At 48.1% G+C, this 18,877-nt stretch overlaps 1 protein-coding gene across 6 annotated transcripts in view; it reads left to right on the top strand.

Moving 5' to 3' along the window:
- The window catches only part of POC1A (POC1 centriolar protein A), a 96,672-nt gene that overhangs the window by 16,501 nt on the left and 61,294 nt on the right, over positions 1-18,877 (top strand). For 2 of the 6 annotated variants that reach the window (XM_079101322.1, XM_079101317.1), the window contains exons 1-6: positions 7,994-8,147; positions 11,110-11,194; positions 12,454-12,625; positions 13,040-13,219; positions 15,481-15,588; positions 16,497-16,612. In XM_079101322.1, coding sequence (XP_078957448.1) covers positions 8,130-8,147; positions 11,110-11,194; positions 12,454-12,625; positions 13,040-13,219; positions 15,481-15,588; positions 16,497-16,612 — 679 coding nt within the window. In that variant the 5' untranslated portion in view covers positions 7,994-8,129. The other 4 variants (XM_079101318.1, XM_079101321.1, XM_079101320.1 and 1 more) reach the window with 4 other exon arrangements.

Raw genomic sequence — 18,877 nt, 5'->3', positions numbered from 1 at the left:
TCAGACACAACTATGACACACACATCCACAGATGTACACACAGATAAAATCAAACATGCACACAAACACACATGAACACAGAAGCTTAGCCGTGGACACACACACACAGCCATGTCTCCAGACATGCATGCATGTGCAGACACACTCACAGACACTTGTATGCACCCTTGGCTGCACATGCTGATACATATACACACACCTGTGCACACATGTTTACCCATTTCATGTGGTGAAGAGAGGACCAGAATGAACTGATAGGACCCTCCCTCCAGGAGCACATGAATCCTCAGCTAGAATAAGATCTGATTCCAGTAGCCACAGGGGAACAAGATCTGACCAGAGGGCTTCTGAGCAGCCTGAGCCCAGTGGGAGCCAGAGGGAATGCAGTCCATGATGGGTAGGGACACTGAATAAAGGTTAGGGGGCAGGATTTCCTCTGAGATGGTCAGACACAGGAACCTCCCAAGCAGAGAGACAGCATGAGTTGTCTTAGTAGGGTGGGACACAGGTGAGACTGGAGAGGTGGCAGGGGCAGAGCAGGTAGGCAATGGGGAGTGTGACCTAATCCTTAGACCCAGGGAGCCACAGATGGGCTTTGAGTGAGGGAGCACATAGCAAGCCCTAGGGAGACTGATAAGTGTAATCATTGCCCACATCTATGCAAGACCCCTCCTGCTGCTCCAGGTTCAGAGAGCAAACCTAATTCTTTCTGGAACTCAGTCTCCTCCACTGCACAGGTGACTGTGTGGCACTGAGCATGTGAGTAACTTGTGGGGGTTGAGCCTACCTGAGACACAAAAGTGACTCACCATGAAAGGCCTCTGTCACCTGGGCAAGCTACTGGGCTCCTTGCAACTGCCTCTACGGAGAGCAGCGAAGCTGGGTCCACACCAGGTGGTCCTGTTACTGCATGCCTCAGCTTGGAAAAACTGTCCCTTCCATCCCACATCTTTCTGTTCCAGGGTCTGGGGTGCCCGTGTTGCCGTGGAATACCTACTTGTCCTTCAACAGCCGCCAGCGTTTCTTCTCTTCCTCCCACTAGTCCCCCATCCTGGCAACACAGGCCTCCTTGCTGAGCTTGCCACCATGCTGAGCTTGAACCCTTACTGAACTCAGCCTGCTTGCAGCCCTTTCCCTATCTACCTTCCCTGTAGCAGACAGAGTGTAAGTCACTGGTTTTCTCAGGCACAGGGGCTGGTACATACCTCCTGCTCCAGAAGTGTGTGGATTCCAGGACAAGGCTGGGGACATGGCTGCATTCCACAAACATCTGTGGAACTGAACTGCCTATTCTGAACCCCATAGGAAGCCACACCCTGAGTCTAAGTATCGCTGCATCAGATGGTGGGAAAGAGTTCTGGGAGCTCTTCAGGCCCATTGATTCCAGGGATTTATTTTTCAGACAAGTCTGAGTGGCCTGTTGCAGAAGGCCAAGTGCTCAGTATCCAGTGGTGACAAGCAGGGCATGGTCCTTGCTCTTAGGGAGCACATAGTCAAAGGGAGAAATGGAGGAAAACCCCATACAAATAAGCAGCGAGATGGGTGGAGGCTTGTGGATGTGCTGGGTAGGGCCAGAGGAGGTGTCCCTGAAGAGGTGATGTTCAGTCTGAGGCCTGAAAGACCATAAGACTGCAAAGCAATGATCTGGGGTAAGCAGTTCAGATCATTGGAAAGATCTGGCAAAGAGAATGGGGAACAGTCAGCACAAAGGCTGTAGGGAAGGCCTAAGTGTGGCTTGTCAGAAGAACAGTGAGAAGGCAAGTGTGGTGTGATGAGGAGGGCTCCCATTCCTGCCCGACTTAAAGTCTTCTGCTCTGACACAGGACACCCTGTAAGCTCATCACGGTCATTGTGGGAAGCTCAGTGTCCTTATTTTACAGACAAGAAAACTGAGGGCTGAGATGGGATTGCTGAGCAAGGTAGGGACAGAACTGGGACTCATCTAGTTTGTGTCTCTGGTGAGAGTCCCCTTGCTCCTTGGGGGCAAGGTAGGGCTATTTATTTATTTAGGTACCAGGGATTGAAGCCAGAGGTGCTGAACCCCTGAGCCTCATCCCCAGCCTGTTTTATATTTTATTTAGAAATGGGGTCTTGCGGGCTGGGGAGATAGCTCAGTTGGTAGAGTGCTTGCCTTGCAAGCACAAGGCCCTGGGTTCAATCCCTAGCACTGGTCTTGCTAAGTTGCTCAGAGCCATGCTAAGTTGCTGAGGCTGGCTTTGAACTTCTAATTCTGTCTCAGCCTCCCAAGCTGCTGGGATTACAGGCATGTGCCACTGTCTGGTCCAGGGCTGTCCCTTCTTTGTTAGGTCCTGGGCCCACCACATCAGAATCATGATGAGGGTTTCTTACAAATGCAGATTCCTGGTCACTCCCAGCACAGAATCAGACTTGGGCCTTGAAATTGGCATTTAAACCAGTTCCTCTATGGAGTCTGGAAACCCTGCACCTTAGACCTGCTCTGGACCTGGGACTAGCAGACTCATCCCATTTAGTGACCTGCTGAGTGACTCTTCTATGGCTCTGCTTCTTAACAGATAAAGGAGGTAAGGAGGACATGACATCACAAGAGCATAAACTAAGGCATCTTTCTGGGTATCAACTCAACTTGGAGTTAACTGGCCCATCATTAAAACATCAATTCAATATTTAAAGAGGACACTGAACTGTGGAATATATACTAAACTTATTGATTGTTCCTGATAAAATGTGAGACAACCAAGGACTTTCTAGTGTGGGATTAACTACTTTGGCCCAGTCTTGGCTCCCATCTCTGCTGTGGGGTCAAGTCTTGAGGGTCTAAACAGATTCTTAGTCCTTTTCCCTGGATGCATTAGGATTAAGGGTTCAGGCTTGCAGACAGATAGACGGATTTTAATTCTGGTTCCTCACTTACTAATTCTGTGCCTCAGTTTCTCCATCTGTAAAATGGGCATAATATTTCACTGCTCTTGGGGTTGTGGTTAAGACTTCAGAGGCACTTGGTGTACACTAACTGCAGTAAATGAAAGCTGTCAGTTATTTTACTGCTCACAGTCTGGTTCTGGGCTTGTTCTCTGCATTACAATTCAAGGTTCCAAGGAAGAGGGAAGTCCTATATCCTCTGGCCTCTTGGGTATCTGGCTTATTTTCTCACCCCAAATGCTCTGGGGACAGCAGCAAAGCCCTGATAGATACTAGGAGCTGTGGCTGGTATCCTTGTGTTTTGCCCCAGGTCCCTGGGATTAAGCTAATCTCCACCTCACCCCTCAGCTGAGCAGTGGGGCACAGGAACAAAAAGTTGCTGCAGCTATTGGGATTAGACACTATGCTCCCTGTGTCTTCACCAGGAGACTGAAATCCAAGAGGCTCAGTGACTTGCCCAACGCCACAGAGCCAGACCACATTCTGAACTATACTAGCCAATACAGTAGCTACTAGCCACATCTATTTACATGTAAATGAATTAAGAGGAAATGAAATGAAAAATCCAATTCTCAGCTATACTAGCCACATTTCAAGGGCTCCATAATCTTATGTGAACGGTGTACCATGTTGGATAGTGCAAATAAATATTTACATCATCCCGGAAAGTTCTTTTGGTCAACACTGGTTTAGAGTCATGGTTCTCAGCTTTGACTGCCTACTGGATTCACCTGGAGAGGTTTTGATAAACAGCAATGCCTCATCCCCCACTGCAAAGTTTCTGAACAGCAGCCAGGGCTGAGAACTACTGCTCTGAAGCTCCATCTGCTTATTTCCTGGAAGTCCTAAGCAAAGCTTATACATTTTTGCACTCTGCTCTCAGCCCACGTGTGCAGGGCCAAGGTAGGGGGCTTTAGTTTTGTGGAATTTGTTCTCATATCCCAGGTGGGATGCCCTCAACCCCTCCCTCCCCATACTGAATGAGATCTGCCATCTCTGACTGGACTCCTCAGGGGCACAGGAGGGAGAACATGGGCCAGTCTCATGAGATGTGGTAGAAGGACTAGGCACACAGAGTCTTGGTGGTAAGGTAAGGTGGGTGGCTACTGACCAGCTCTGTGTCCACATACTTCCTAAACACTGCTCCAGGAGTTGCAGGCAGCTGCAGTCAACCAATCCACTGCCTACCATGTGGAAGGACAGGCCTAAGCTAGCTGTTATCAAGAGATACTCTCTAATGTCCCTATTGGCAAGTTTTAAAATTTTATTTTATTTTATTTTATTTTACCAGAGTGGCCACTGCTATTGGATGGAGTAGGGCTGAGTGAGACTGAATGTTTATGGCCCCATTGGACCTCTCCTTACTCTGGGATGTTGTCTGCCGTTAGAGAAAGCCAACCATGGCAATTTCACAGAGTACAATGGAGGCCCAGACTGTTGTGGGACTCCGGGGGAGGGAACCATGCAGAGGTCACTTTCACAGCAGGTGGCCCTTGGGTCATAGCCCTGACCTGTGGGGGATGTCGTTTGGCTCGCTTCAATCCTAGGATGGAACATATGTCTCCTTGACACCAATCCCCAGGGATATTGCCTGCATTTGTGGCCTAACAATCTAGCCTTACTCCAGACTCCACCTGCTTTGCCCCTGTCACTCACACTCCTGTTCTGTATATTACCAGCCCTCTGCCAAGTGTGTAACCTACACCCAAAGTGCTCTTCCTTTTCTGTACCCTACTCACAGTCCTAAGCTCATGGTCCCAAGAGCAGCTTCCCCTGATAAACCTAAATGCTGCCCCTTTCTCCAGTTAAGAACCAGTCCTGCCCATCACAGGTCCCATTACAATTCATGAGCAATCTTGTAATCATTCATTTATTTATTCAGCAAATATTTATTGCACCTTCACTTTGTGTGGGCCTTGTGCTGGGTGTCGCAATACAGTCACATCTGTCCCTTGGAGGTGACATTCTCATATGTAGAAGACAACAACCAAACAAGTTCAGTTTCAGACGGTGATAAAGCATTGGAGGAAAATAAAGCAGAGAACGGGGAGGAGAGGGTTGACAGTTTAAGTACAGTGGTCAGAGAATCTGTGCCCAGAAGGAGATGCTTGAACAAAGTCCTGATGGGTGTGATGGGTCAAACTGAGTGGACACTCAGTCAGTAGCAAGGCAAAAGTCATGAGATCAGAGCATGGCTGGCACAATTCTTGTTCAAGGAATAGCAAGAAGGCCAATGTGACTGGAGTAGAGAGAGCTGGGGGAGAGAAGCAGAAACAGAGGCACAGAGGTGTTGGCCAGGTCTTTGGAGCAGAAAAGTATGAACTCACATATTTCGAATTCAGTTACAACTCAACATCAAGCTCTGACATGAATTAATAGTTGGTGGAATCTCCCTCCCCCACCATGGCTGATGTATTATTGTAGTTATTTTACAATTGAGAACACAGAGGCTGGGAGAGGGGGTGTCACTCCTGCTAGCTCACTCAGCTTGCAGGTGGCAAGCTGGACCTGCCCGACCCTGGGACAAGGTCATCCCTGGACCTGCCCGACCCTGGGACAAGCCCTGAGCTGCCCTGCTTAGAATGTCAAACTTACACCATCATCAGATACACGGCAGACTGATAGTGCTCATGGGGATTTCCAGGTGCTGGCTGGGCCGGGCTAGGTTTTAGGATGGGGTATGATCCCTGTCTTCTCATTTCTTTCTCTGTTCCACCTTCTGGTGGCTTTGGCCCTTGGGCAGAGGTTTGAGAAGTGATGACAAGATGAGAGACTCTTGCAGGAGGACCTGTCTTTGTACCAGGACTCTTGCAGGGGGCTTTGTACCAGGACAGACACCTCCCTGCTACAGGGGGGCTTGAAAATGAATCTTCCCTTCTAGTCCTTCAATGTGGAGGTCCCCCAAACATTATTAACTACTCCAACATTGAGCTCTGCCACAACATGGAAGGTCCAGTCAGAACTGGACTTCAATCTAATTGAGGTGGCATGGAGGCATGGGACCTGTCCAGTCAGGTGGGGTGTCCCCTGCTTCTCTTCCCTGGTGGGTTAGGATAGAAAAGACTGATGGATCTGGAAAGATCAGGAGAGTGAATAAAATCTGCCAATGACTCTCATTTTGAGCAAACCTAACATTTGAGAACCATTTTACAAAGGAGCTCTTCTAAATTCAATTTTCTAAATTATAAGCTCCTGTAGACCCAAGGGGTATTCCATAGCTAAAACTGACAACAACAGAAACAAACAAAAATCCAAATGAAACAAACTCAAAACCAAAAATACTACCCAGCAATAAAAGAACCCTTTCTTTTTGGTGCTGGGGATTTAACTCAGGAGCACTCAACTACTGAGACACATCCCAAACCCTTTTTTGTATTTTATTTAAAGATAGGGTCTCATTGAGTTGCTTACAGCCTTGCTAAGTTACTAAGGCTGGCTTTGAACTCGGGATTCTCCGGCCTCAGCCTCCTGAGCCACAGGGATTACATGTGTGCGCCACCGCACCTGGCCAATAAAATAATTTTTTAGTTTAATGCATAGGTTTTCTGTATTATTCAATTTTTTTCCCTTTAACTTCTCCGCACTAAATATTTGGCTGGCAGACAAGAGGACAACTAAGATGAGCGTGTTGGTGGGAAGACCTGAAAATTGTCCTTTGAACAGTGCATAACTACATCTGATTTCCCCTAGCACCTTGGTACTGAGGATTGAACCTAGGGGCACTCTACCACTGAGCTACATCACCAGCCCTTTTTGTTTTTTATTTTGGGACAGGGTCTCCCTAAGTTGCTCAGGAAGGCTCCGAATTTATAATCCTCTTGCATTAGAATCCTGAATTGCTGGGACCACTTATTTTAAGAATTGCATAGTATCTAAATTAAAATCAGAGTATTTCTGATGTGAAGGAACAAATTCTGTGTTGAATCACAGTTAAGATGGGATTAACAGCCATGGCCCCCTTCTTCCTGCCGGGAGAAGTCTGTATTATTACCTTTAAATAAAACCTGCTTAATATGCTTAAAAAAAAAAAAAATGGGATTAAATGTACGCCTGTTTCTTATGTCTGGTCTCAGACTTTCCAGGTGTAAAAGAGACATTTTCCTCCATAGGGGAGCTCACCCATGTGCTGGTTTCCGAGTTAACAGAATGAACCTAGCTGTGGTTTGCAGATCCAGGGGTCTCTGTACACAGTAAGAAAACTTAGGGCCTGACCAGATCCTAATCAATGTTGCAATGTGGACAAATTGACCTACACAGGAGAGGTGACAGAAGGTTTTTGAATCCAGCTGAGGTCAACTGCAGGTTGGGAGGCCAGATAGAGGAAAGGCCTAAGGACAATCTGGGACTTCGGACCGCAGAAACTGAGTAGGGACGGCCTCTGGTGGCCGAGTCCCTGTACTGCCTTCTTTTAGGCAACTTGATAGTTTCTCAGGGCTGAAGGGTCCTGAGAAAGACCGGCTGCGTCACACTCCCTCGTATTACCGACGGGGAAACTGGCCCACAGAGCAGAGGCCTTTTTCCTAAGGTCACACAGCGAATTAGGCGAGAACTGAGAATCGAACCTAGGTCTCTTCACTCCACGGTTGTGATTCCGAGCGACTCGTGTTCTTTTAAATGGACATTTGTCTTGAGCGCGTTCGGAGGGGCGAACCATTTATAATTTCCGAGAAGCGAGAAACTGGCTCTTTGCCGCGTCTTGGGCGGGTGCTTTAAGGCAACTTTACATAGTAGCCCACGTGTCCTCCTTCCCGGGTCCTTAAGTCCGTCGCTTTGGGTGGTAAAGCCTGGCTGGCTCAGGGCATCCGGGGAAATGTAGTTCCACCTTTCTCCGAACCCTAAATGGTGCCGTGTGGAACTTCATTTCCCACAAGGCTAAGCTCCCTATCACGTGGGTCGGCGGGGCGAAACCCTCGCCTGAGCTTTTTAAATTCTCGGGAGGAAAGAGTGACTGCGGACAGAGGCCTCTGGCAGGGCGGTTTGCGGTTGCCTGCTTTGGTGGAGCTGAGCGCGGAGACTATAGTGCCAGCCACACATCTCTGCTTCCGGTCGGCGGGCAAAAAGCTATGACTCTTCTCCTTTAATTGGGGTGGGCGGGACGCGGCGACGCGATCCGTGTTGCCATTGGCGGCAGTTGGGGGCGCGGAAACTGAACCGGCGCAACTGCCGTCGCCACTACCTCCGCCACTACCTCGGGCTCCTCCGGCGCCTTTGGCGCAGCGATCCTACCCATGGCCGCACCCTGCTCAGTAAGTGCCTACCGCGGCGCCGTCTGGGCCTTAGTCTCCCCTTTGGGATGGCGGACACCTGGCTGGCTCGAGCAGTGAGTGCGAGAGGGCGGGGCGAGGCGCTGGGTTCCCGGGCGGTCCACTCCGCCTCCTGTTACGGTCAGCAGCGGGCAGGTCGGGGCTCTTGAGAGCCCGCTGCCTGTCAGGTCCCGCGCCAGACTATTGGGGTGAGCAAACAAGCCCCTATCTCCAAGGTTCGCATCTTAGGGAGGAAGACACTAGCACTGTGCGACCCAGGTGTGGCCTGGGACCAGGATGGCCCTTTCTATCCTGTCTCCCCATCCCGATCAATGGGTGGTTGGACCGGGTCTTGTTAAGCATCCACCCTTTTCCGACCGGTGCGCACAGCAGGCCGGTGGGATGCCTGGGCCCGGCCACTCCTTTTGAATCCCAGGTTTTTCAAGAAGGAAGAGGAACACTCCAAAGCTGGTCCTTTTGAGAGGTTGCTTCCAACGGTCCTGGCTCTCTGACTGGGTGGTAGTCTATGGACCCCCTGAGGCGCCTGAGAAACTGGGCAGAGGGCCCAGACTAGGACCCAGATCTCTTGCTTCCAACCGGATGCTCTCCCTGCCTCCCTGTAAAAACCCTTCTTGGGGAAGATGAAGCCAACATGCAGGGAACACAGGGAAGAGGGATTTGGGCATTTTCAAGGCACTCACTGATCAGAGGTAGCACCTGTACTTGCCTCTTCCCACTGAACCCAGAGTTTGATTCTGCCTTCCACTGTTTTTCCAGGAGGCTCTAGTAAGGGCAAGAGGCAGAACGGAGCACTTGCTACTCTGTTGGAGGCCCTCCCCCACGTGCCACTCCCTCTGTTGTTGAAAAGAGCACTTAGGCAGGTGTGCTGGGGGTGGAGCTGGGCATTGGGCCATGGAATCTTTGTTCTGGTTACAGCTTTGTGGGTTGACATCAGCTTTGCTTTGCCCTAGGGACGTCCTTTCCCAAGAAGGGTCTTTGCAAAATACTTCCTCAAGGTTTCTGATGTTTGATATGGAAGGAGATATTTGGATGACTGGGGTTTAACCTTTCACCTGCTCAGATATATGCTGCTATTGGATGGAGTCTGTGGAATATTCTCTTGTTGTCTTCCTAAGCAGTGTCCTGAACGCCCCTACTATTTCTCTGATGTTGGGTAGAGTAGAGATTGTGATGTGCCACCAGGAATCTGCCCATTAGTGACCTTTGGGTTCACTAATCAGTTCACAGGAAGATTGAGGGCACAGGATCTCATTCCTGAGATGGAAAGTGCTTGAAAGGCCTAGTTTTCCTCTATACCCCCTTTGCCCCCAATACTGGGAATTAAGCCCAGAGGTGTTTTACACTGAGCTATATCCCCAGCACTTTTTATTTTGGGACAGGGTCTCGCTAAGTTGCCAAGGTTGATGTTGAATTTGCAGTCATCTTGTCTTAGCCCCCAGGTAGGTAGGATTATAGGCAACTTGGCTAGGATTATGTTGCCACTGTGCCTGACTTCTTGGTCTTTTTAACAACTAACTTTATTGAGATACTATTCCTATACCATACAATTCACCTTTTGGAGTGTACAGTTCAGAGGTTTATTAGTGTAGCAGCTATCATCACTATCTAATTCCAGAATAGCATCATGCCAAAGAGAAACCTTCATACTCAATAATAGTCACTTCCCTTCCCTCTCTCTACAGCTTCTGACAACCATTAATCTACTTTCTGTCTCAATGGATTTGACTATTCTGGACTTTTCATAAGTGAAATCAGATAAAGTGTTCTTTCACTTAACAAGTTTTCAAGGCTCATCTATGTAGTATGTATCTCTCCTTTTTATGGTTGAATAATATTGTTATATGAATATACCATATTTGGTTCATCCATTTATTTGTTAGTGAACAGTTGGGTTTATTCACTATTTGGATGTTATGAATAATGCTGCTGTGAATGTGTTTCCAGTTCTTTGGGGGTATTTATTGAGAATTGATGGGTCATTTGCTAACTCTGGTGAATTAACAAAAGTTTTTCACAGTGGCTATTTTGCTGCTGCTGTTGGTGGTTCTTCCAAGATTTTTTTTTGCGCGGGGACGAATTGAGTTTTCATATAAATTTTAGGATTAGCTTGGGCCCTGGGATTTTGATAGGAATTATCAGGACTGACCGTTGGGTTCACTAACCAGTTTACAGTGAGATTGAGGGTATAGGATCTCATTCCTGAAATGGAAGGTACTTGAAAGGCCCATTTTTCTTCTTTGCCCTCTCCACTCCAATACTGGGGATTGAACCCAGGGGACTTTGTCACTGAGCACTTTTTATTATTTTAATTTGGGACAGGGTCTCACTAAGTTTCCAAGGCTGACATCAAACTTGCAATCATCCTACCTTAGCCCCCAAGTAGCTAGGATTATAGGCATGTTCCACTGTGCCTGGTTCCTTGGGCTATTCTGGATGTTGAATAGAAATGGAATCATATAAAATGTGGTCTATAGTGTCTGACTTCTTTCTGGGATTTTGATAGGAATTATGTTGAATTTGTAGAATGATTTGGGAATTTTTAAAATGATTGCATTTTAATAATATTGTCTTCCAATCCACAGACATAGGACATCTTTACATTTTTTAGGTTCTTTTTAATTTTCAGTGATGTTAGTTTTACTGTATGTATCTTATATTTTTTTTGTTAAATTATTCTTAAATATTTTTATTTATCAAAAATGGAGCTGTTTTCTTTTATAGATTGCTAATTGCTACTATACGGAAATAATTTGTGTGTGTTAATTTTGTATGCTGCTTTCTTGCTGAACTCATTTGATTAGTTCTACGAGTTTTTAGTGGATTCCTTATAATTTCCTGTATACAAGATCACATCTTGAGCTTTCTTAACCCCTCCTGGCTGTTATAATAAAAGTCTCGGCCCTGGGGCAGCCTCTTCACCCTTTTAATCTTGGCTTTTTTGCAGGAGGACCCCTCACTGGAGAGGCATTTTAAGGGCCACCGAGATGCAGTTACCTGTGTGGACTTCAGTCTCAACATGAAGCAGCTGGGTAAGAGAAGGCATCTTGACCCAGGCACTAGGTTACGAGCTGAAAAGACTTGAGTTTCTACCTGGGAGGTGTGGTGTAGGGGAAGCAGAGTACAGCAGTGACGTGGATTATTTGTCTAGATCCACATCTTGCTTTCACTTGCCAGTTCTCTGGGTCCTAGGCTTTATGAATGTCACTTTAAATGCAAGGAGCACGAGGCTTAGAGAGGTTAGGGGCTTTGTCATAGCCACACAGTCTGAGGGTAAGACAAGGGTCTGGGCTTTTCCCTGCACATCCCAGCCACCTCTTGGTTTTGTCTTATGGTATGGGCTCTAAGCTGTGGGCCCCTTTCCTTGAGTCTTAGATTCTGTTGTCCATAATATTATGGTACACCTGGGGTTTTGTTTGTTTTTGGTGTTGTGGGGGTGCTTTACCATTGAGCTAAATCCCCAGTCTTTTTATTTTTTATTTTGAGACCGGGTCTCACTACATTGTCTAGACTAGCCTCAAAATTATGATCCTCCTGTCTCAGCCTCCTGAGTTACTGGGATCACAGGCCTGAGTTACTGGGATGACAGGTGTGTGCTTTTGTACCTAATGGCACACCTTCTTGTTATATAGGCCTACCCTCGAAAAGATGTTGAACAGAGCCGGGAAGCCCCGCCCCCATTCCCTTTTGCTGTTGCTGGGAACCTCCCTTCCTTAGTCACTTGGAATTCATACACAGCTTTCCTGGTTGTGGCTTTCTTGTTCCCATAAAGTAGGCTCACCCCTTCTTCTTTTTGTGAAGGTCTTTTGCCAAAAGCTGTTGGCTTCATGGTTTGCTGTAGGCAAAGGAAACTGAAGTCATTTTTGGTCTGTTCTGGGGACCTCTTTTAGGTTTCCTGTTGAGTTGGGTCTTCTCAGTATTGAATGGGTTGGGCTGTCTCCTCAGTTTTGGGAGGATTTGGCTCTTGTGCCTTCAGGGTATGTCAGTAGGGAGACCGAGGGCCCCTTGGGGATGAGTTTTCCCAGAGTGTAGCTCATGGCTAGCATGTGAAGGGCCTCTGTTAGTCTGCTTCCCATGTAAGCCTGCTACTTGGAGAACTGCCAGGCAGTAGACTCTCCAGGCTTCAAGTCAGTATCGCTGGAGGCTGTCACTATGGGGAGCCTTTTTGTTGTCAATTTGTGGATGCTGGGAAGGTGGAGCTGGGCCGGATTTACCCCAGCTTCCCCTGTGGCCTAGTGAAGGCCTGTGGACCACTCAAGCCAAGAATCGTAGCGTCACCCACTCTCTTCAGCCAGTGGCTCCATGGACTCGTGCCTCATGATCTGGCACATGAAGCCGCAGTCACGCGCCTACCGCTTTACGGGCCACAAGGATGCTATCACCTGTGTGAACTTCTCCCCCTCGGGACACCTACTTGCCTCGGGATCCCGTGACAAGACTGTTCGCATCTGGGTGCCCAACGTGTGAGTTATATATTTTGAGGGGTTTAACAGACCCTGGTGTCAGGGCTGTCCCCACCTAGGTCCCTATTTTGGCTCTGGATTGGTTACAGTGTGACATCTGTCTCACCACAGAGGAGGAGGTGTCATCAGAGTCTGGGCTTAGTTGGACCCCTCTCCTCAGTTTAGGAGAGGAATTCTGAGATACCCCCAGCCATCCTCAAAAGGCCTACTACCTGCTAACTGCTTGCATATGGGTGGAGGTGGGAGGGCAGTGCTCTGCTCCTGTGTTGGAGGCTCTGGCCTCCTTTTCTGGGGACTGGGGTACTCGGGTTTGGACTGATTTGGGGAGGGTTCTCTGAAGGATAGGAGAGCTTTGTGCTTCAGGGTCCTCATGTCACTATTATAGGTTTCCTGATTGGTTGTCTGTCTTCTTAGTAAAGGTGAGTCCACTGTGTTTCGTGCACATACAGCCACTGTGAGGAGTGTCCACTTCTGCAGTGATGGCCAGTCACTTGTGACAGCCTCTGATGACAAGACAGTCAAGGTGTGGTCAACTCATCGCCAGAGATTCCTGTTCTCCCTGAGCCAGCACATCAATTGGGTTCGCTGTGCCAAGTAAGCATTGTCATGTCTGGAGACCCTTGGAGGGACCCAGGGGTTGAAGAGGGACACAGTGGGACTGTTAGGTACTAGCTTGTAACCTTGGGCAAGTTTCTTAGCCACCCATCAATCACTTATACTTTGGTTTCCTTATTGGTAAAATGGCAACAGTAGTAGTTCCTACATTGTACTTGTTGAGAAGTTTCACTGAGTTGTTGACACATCAATTGGCAACCATGATGACCCTCCAAGTCAGTAAGGGCCATTACTTAGCAATAGCAATATGGGTAATAAGACATTGTCAGAACTACCACTCTATAGGTTTTTTTCCTCGTTTCCTTTTTTATTTTATTTTTTTTGCGGTGCTGGGGATTGAACCCAGGGCCTTATGCTTGCAAGGCAAGCACTCTACCAACTGAGCTATCTCCCCAGCCCAGTTTTTCTTGTTTCTCATGATGGTTCTGCTAGCTCGGTGGTATCATTTGCATTTTGCAGATGAGGCTCAGAACAGCACAGCGTCTTGCCCCAGGGCACAGGGTAGGTAAGTGGATGTGCTGGGGATCAGAACCCAAGCCTCTCTGACAAAAGTCTTGCTTACTTTTCTTTTCCTCAGAGATTGATTTTTTTTTTCAGAATTGCTAAATGGTGTTTCAGGATTCTAGGGGGACTTGGCCTGGAGGCTGGCCCTCCCTTTCATATGAGAGGCTATGCTGAGCACATGGGGAGCCAGGTGACCTGAGGGCTTTTCATGGTCCAAGAATTACGAACACACACACACACACACACACACACACACACACACACACACACACAAACAAGAATTAAGGACACAAATATGCATACTTTTAGCTTATTTGATTCCTTTTCTTTTGTTTTTTAGTACCAGTGATTAAACCCAGCGGTGCTTAATCACTGAACCACATCCCCAGCCTGTTTTATTTTTTATTCTGAGACAGGGTCTCACTAAGTTGCTGAGACTGGCTTTGAACTTATTCTCCTCCTTCCTCAACCTCCTGAGTTGCTGGGATTACAGGCATGTGCCACCACTCCTGGCTATTTAATTTCTCTCAACAGAGCTTTTTCATGTCAGATTTCTTTGTTCCAAAGAAGGGGGTTGAGGGGGGCCAGGGGATACTAGGAAAACATTACAGTCAGAGATTGGGGACTGTTGATCTGTCTGTTCTGGGGATCCCAAGCAAGTTATTAATTCCCTAGGGTAGCCCTCATTCCTTTGTCCTGGGAGGTTCCTGTGTGCTCTGAAAGGTCTCATGGTCAGAGCCCTAAGAACAGGAGGGACCAGGCTAGCAAAGGGGGATGTCATGCCCACAGCAGGCCTTTGGTGGTTAGGTCCCCATGACCTCCATGCTGTTGTGTTTTGCTGACCTGGGGAACATGGGAGCAAGATAGTTATACTGATATGTGGGGGTTTCTGCCATGTCCTGCATGGATGAGAAAGGGATTACTGCTGGAGGACGATGTTGGCTATAAACCAATTAATTACTCATAAACTTAACTAATCAATAAACACACAAGAGCCAATACTCTTTTCAAATGAGAGGGGGCGTGACAGATGGTTCCATACCAGATCTGGCTTCTAACAACATGGAGTAGCCCACCACTCCTTTATTTATAGTCACACAGGTAAAGGGAGCTAAGGCCAGGAGGAGCTTCTTCTGTGATGAACAGGGTGGGGTAGAGTTAGGGGAAATTATCATAGAACCAGACAGGGAACCACTCCCACACAGTGCCACATGCTCCCTGGCAATCTGGGACAGTCCTCTGTGGCTGCCAGTTCCCAGGGTCAGGCCTCTGTGTCCCATGGCTCAACCACGTCTAATTCTGCTAGATGAGGATGGCTCCCCACACTGATGTAGCTTATTCACCCCTTCATGCTAATAATGCCAGCAGTCAGCACTAGCTACATGTTGCCACAGGCCATGTACCTGCTGCTTCCCCCCCCACCCCCCAGTGCTGGGGATTGAACCCAGGGCCTCATTCATGCTGTCAAGCACTCTACCACTTAGCTATGTCTCCTGGCCTTTTGCTGGGGAGGTTTTGTGCATTGTACTACTCTTTGCCTACTGTGGGGTAGGCACTATTCTTCACCTCACAAAGAGGGAAACCACTTACTAAGGATCACCTGGAGTTGTAGCAAGACCCTAGATAGTTCCTGGGTCAGGCAGTAGGCATTCAGGGAAAGATAACTGTGGTAAATGGTGTGTGATTCCCATGGAGTCTTTTAATCAGTGATGTGACTCCTCCCCTATCTGGTTCAGGTTCTCCCCTGATGGACGGCTTATTGTGTCTGCAAGTGATGACAAGACTGTCAAGCTGTGGGACAAGACCAGCCGGGAATGTATTTACTCATACTGCGAGCATGGCAGGTGGGTCCTGGTGCTGTCCTCCATCTGTAAGTGCTCCAGCACAGAGTGCAGAACTGGGCATGCCAGGGGCCTTCAGGGACTAGAGCCATGGGGGTGGCAGCTACACTTTTTCTGCTTCTTGGCTGATTCCTTTTTTTGTGTGTGTGAATGGAAAGCATCCCACAAACAATAGGAATGCTTAACCTTGAGCCATATAATTATTTAAATTCTCTCTTTTCCATTTACTTTCTAGTTCTCAAAATTGTAACATATCTGCTCTGAGCAGTTGAACTCACTGCTCCAAACTGCATTTTCAAACTTCTATGTATGGATTTATGGTGATGGATTTATGAATGAAAGCCTTGTTAAGTTATTGTAACAGATGGTGGCTATTCATAATGTGCCACATCATTAAGAGAGGAGGAAGGAGCCAGCATTTGAGTAGGGACTCAATTGTTCCAGGTTCCTAAATGGACCTGGGCTTCTGCCCCCTTTGGTTAGGCTGGGAACCACAAGCAAGGGCTCCTCCTGAAAGCCTGTGTATGGAAAGCCTCCTAGAGATGGGTGGCCAGTACCTCAGCTGGCAGGACTTTTTACCTTGGAGCCAGCCCTGTCAAGGGTACCAGCTCTAGCTCTGGAACTCCAGAGCAGCCTAGCTGTGACTCTGAAGACAATTTTTCCAATTGTATTTAAAAATTGATGGTGGCATTTGGATCTTGGTAAATCCACCTTAGTTCACTGCTGGTGACTCTTCTAACTCACTTCTTGCTTTCCCTTGGTCATCTTGTTTAAAAAAAAAAAAAAAAAAACATTCTGGGTTGAGGAAACAATGTGAGCAGATGCACCAGGCTGGGAAAGTGGTGATGTTTTTGGTGTCATCCTGAGCCAGGGCAGACCTCCTACAGTGCATGATGGCCCCTGTTTTCCAGCTTTGTCACCTATGTGGACTTCCACCCTAGTGGTACATGCATTGCTGCCGCTGGCATGGACAACACAGTGAAGGTATGGGATGTGCGGACTCACAGACTGTTGCAGCATTATCAGTGTGAGTATTGAATAGCCTCATAGGCCCATAAACAGCCATGGTGGGACTGTGCTGGTTCCAACATTTAGTTCATTGCTATGGTGCTTAAGATGGTCTGAGGACATCCCTGAGTTGGGTCTGTTGGGATAACCAGGGTTGAGTAGTCTGTGTTGTGGCTATCCTGACTTGGAATGTTGACTAGGAAAAGGAACCTGGAACTGGGCTTCCAAAAAGCTCTTCGGTGCCTAGAGATGGCAGAGTCTCATGCACACTGCAACTGGGGAGTTCTCAGTGAGTCTCTGGCTAGAACTTCTCCCCTCGAGGACCACTTCTCTGGTACTGCTCATGCCGCTCATCTCTCCCCATGATGGAAACTACCCTCCAGGGCCCTGGGGACAAGACTGACCATACAGGTCAGGATTGGTGGGACCTTGGCCACCTCTGGCCTCAAGGTGTCTTCCTTGGGTATAGAGCCATGTAGAGGGTTGACTTAGGAGCCAGGCCCAGGGCTGTGCCCCCTGATTTAGTATAGCCTTTGAAAGGCAGGGCAGCAGGGAGTTGACACAGGTATGGGATTTGAGATTCAGAGCTCTCTCTAACACCCCCATAGTTACTTCCTAGTTTCCTCTCAGGTATTTGAGGACAGCACTTTCTTGGGGTAATGTGGGTGACCAGACCTCCCAAGAAGAGGGAGAAGGTTCTGGCCTGAAAACAGCTCAGGGTGGAGGGTGACTCTTCAACCAGCTTCGGCATTCCTGGCTGTGATACTTGGGTAGTTCACTTGACTATTTGGAGCTCATGGGACAATGATAGGGCCTGTCTCTGAGGTGGTGTTGGAGGGTTTATGTGTTGGTTCATGTAAAGAACTAAGAGACTAGCTGGCACAAAGTGGGAACAAGGTACAATGTTTGTGATACTGCTGCTCTTGCTCAGAAGTCTCTTTCCTGGTGTTTTGGTCTCCTGGTAAGGCCGTTAGTCAAGGCTTGCACTACCCTGCGTCACCAACAGGTGGCAGGCCCAGCTACATAAACCAGGTTTTTTTTTTGTCCCATCTGTACCAAACATGTATATTTTTTCTTGTCACCCATTCCCTAAACAATGCAGGATAAAAACTATTTACACTGCATTTAAATTGTATTAGGTATTATAAGTAATAAAAAAAAAAAAACTCAGGTTTTTATGGGGAGTCCTGGCATCTATCACTGATGCTCTTTCAGAGACTGTACAGACCAGCAGTAGGGTCTGCTATCCACTTGGAGACCACCCCCACTTGGAGAGTTGTGGTCCTTCCCCTTCTTCAGGCTTAGAGGCCTTTCTTCTGCTCTGGGTCAGGCCTGAGTTAGGGTTGGGTTTGGGGATTGGACACATTTGTGCATCTACTGGTGAAGGTGGGCAGGTGCAGAACAGGGAGAGCTTGGGCAGGGAGAGCTGGAACAGGTAGGTAACAAGACAGTGCAGTGGTCAGGAGTGGAAGCTATTTTCCCTTTCGTTAAGGGAATGATAGTAGGTCCTTCATTATGTCCTTCTCTCTGATGGGAGAATCCACATGAGAATTATAATACAGGGCTGGGTGTGGTTTGTACCACATGAGTCCTGATACTGGGAGGAGAGTGTCTTTAGGTGACCCTAGGAGAGTCCAGGCCTATCCTTGATGCATCAGGATTCTGGGCCTGGTGTCCATGAAATACAGCAGCAGGTACCCCTTGGAGAGAACCTTGAATGCCGTCTTTGGTCCAGAGTCCCAAAGATGAGTCCTGACTGGTAATACTTGGAAATTGGGCCTGTCACTTGAGGAGCAAAGGGATGAGGGACATTGGAGAAGACAGCAGTGTTGATAGAACTTGGGTGAAGAGCTGCAGTCTCCTAGTGACTGGTGGGTGGGTTGTCGGAACTCACAGTCATGTGAGGACTGACATGAGATGGGGAGGGGTCAGGCACAGGGAATGGCTTGTGGGATTTGGGATGAGAAAAGGGCTGAAGCCACATCCTGGGGCCCATCACTGAAAGACCTGGAAGAAAAATTTCCACAAAGCTGGAGTGAGAGTCATGAACTCCATCTCCCAGTCCTAAAGGGCTGCAGAGGTTGAAGCCAGGGGAAGAAAGGGAATGGGGTTTTATGGAGAGGGTGGTCAGAAGGCAGAGCAATGCAGAGCAGGTGAGGGGGATGGTGGGTCCTGGGGAGAGGGCCCTGAGTTCTCAAGGGAATAAGCTAGGCAGTAGACTGGAGTGAAGCTTAGTGATGGTAGGGGAAGTGAGTACATTCAGGTGAGCACCAGAACCTGAGTT

Source organism: Sciurus vulgaris, assembly GCF_902686455.1.
Source record: "Sciurus vulgaris genome assembly, chromosome: 10".
NCBI classification, from domain to species: Eukaryota; Metazoa; Chordata; class Mammalia; order Rodentia; family Sciuridae; genus Sciurus; species Sciurus vulgaris.
Note: the sequence above shows the minus strand (reverse complement) of the source record. Positions and strands in the feature narration are given on the sequence as shown.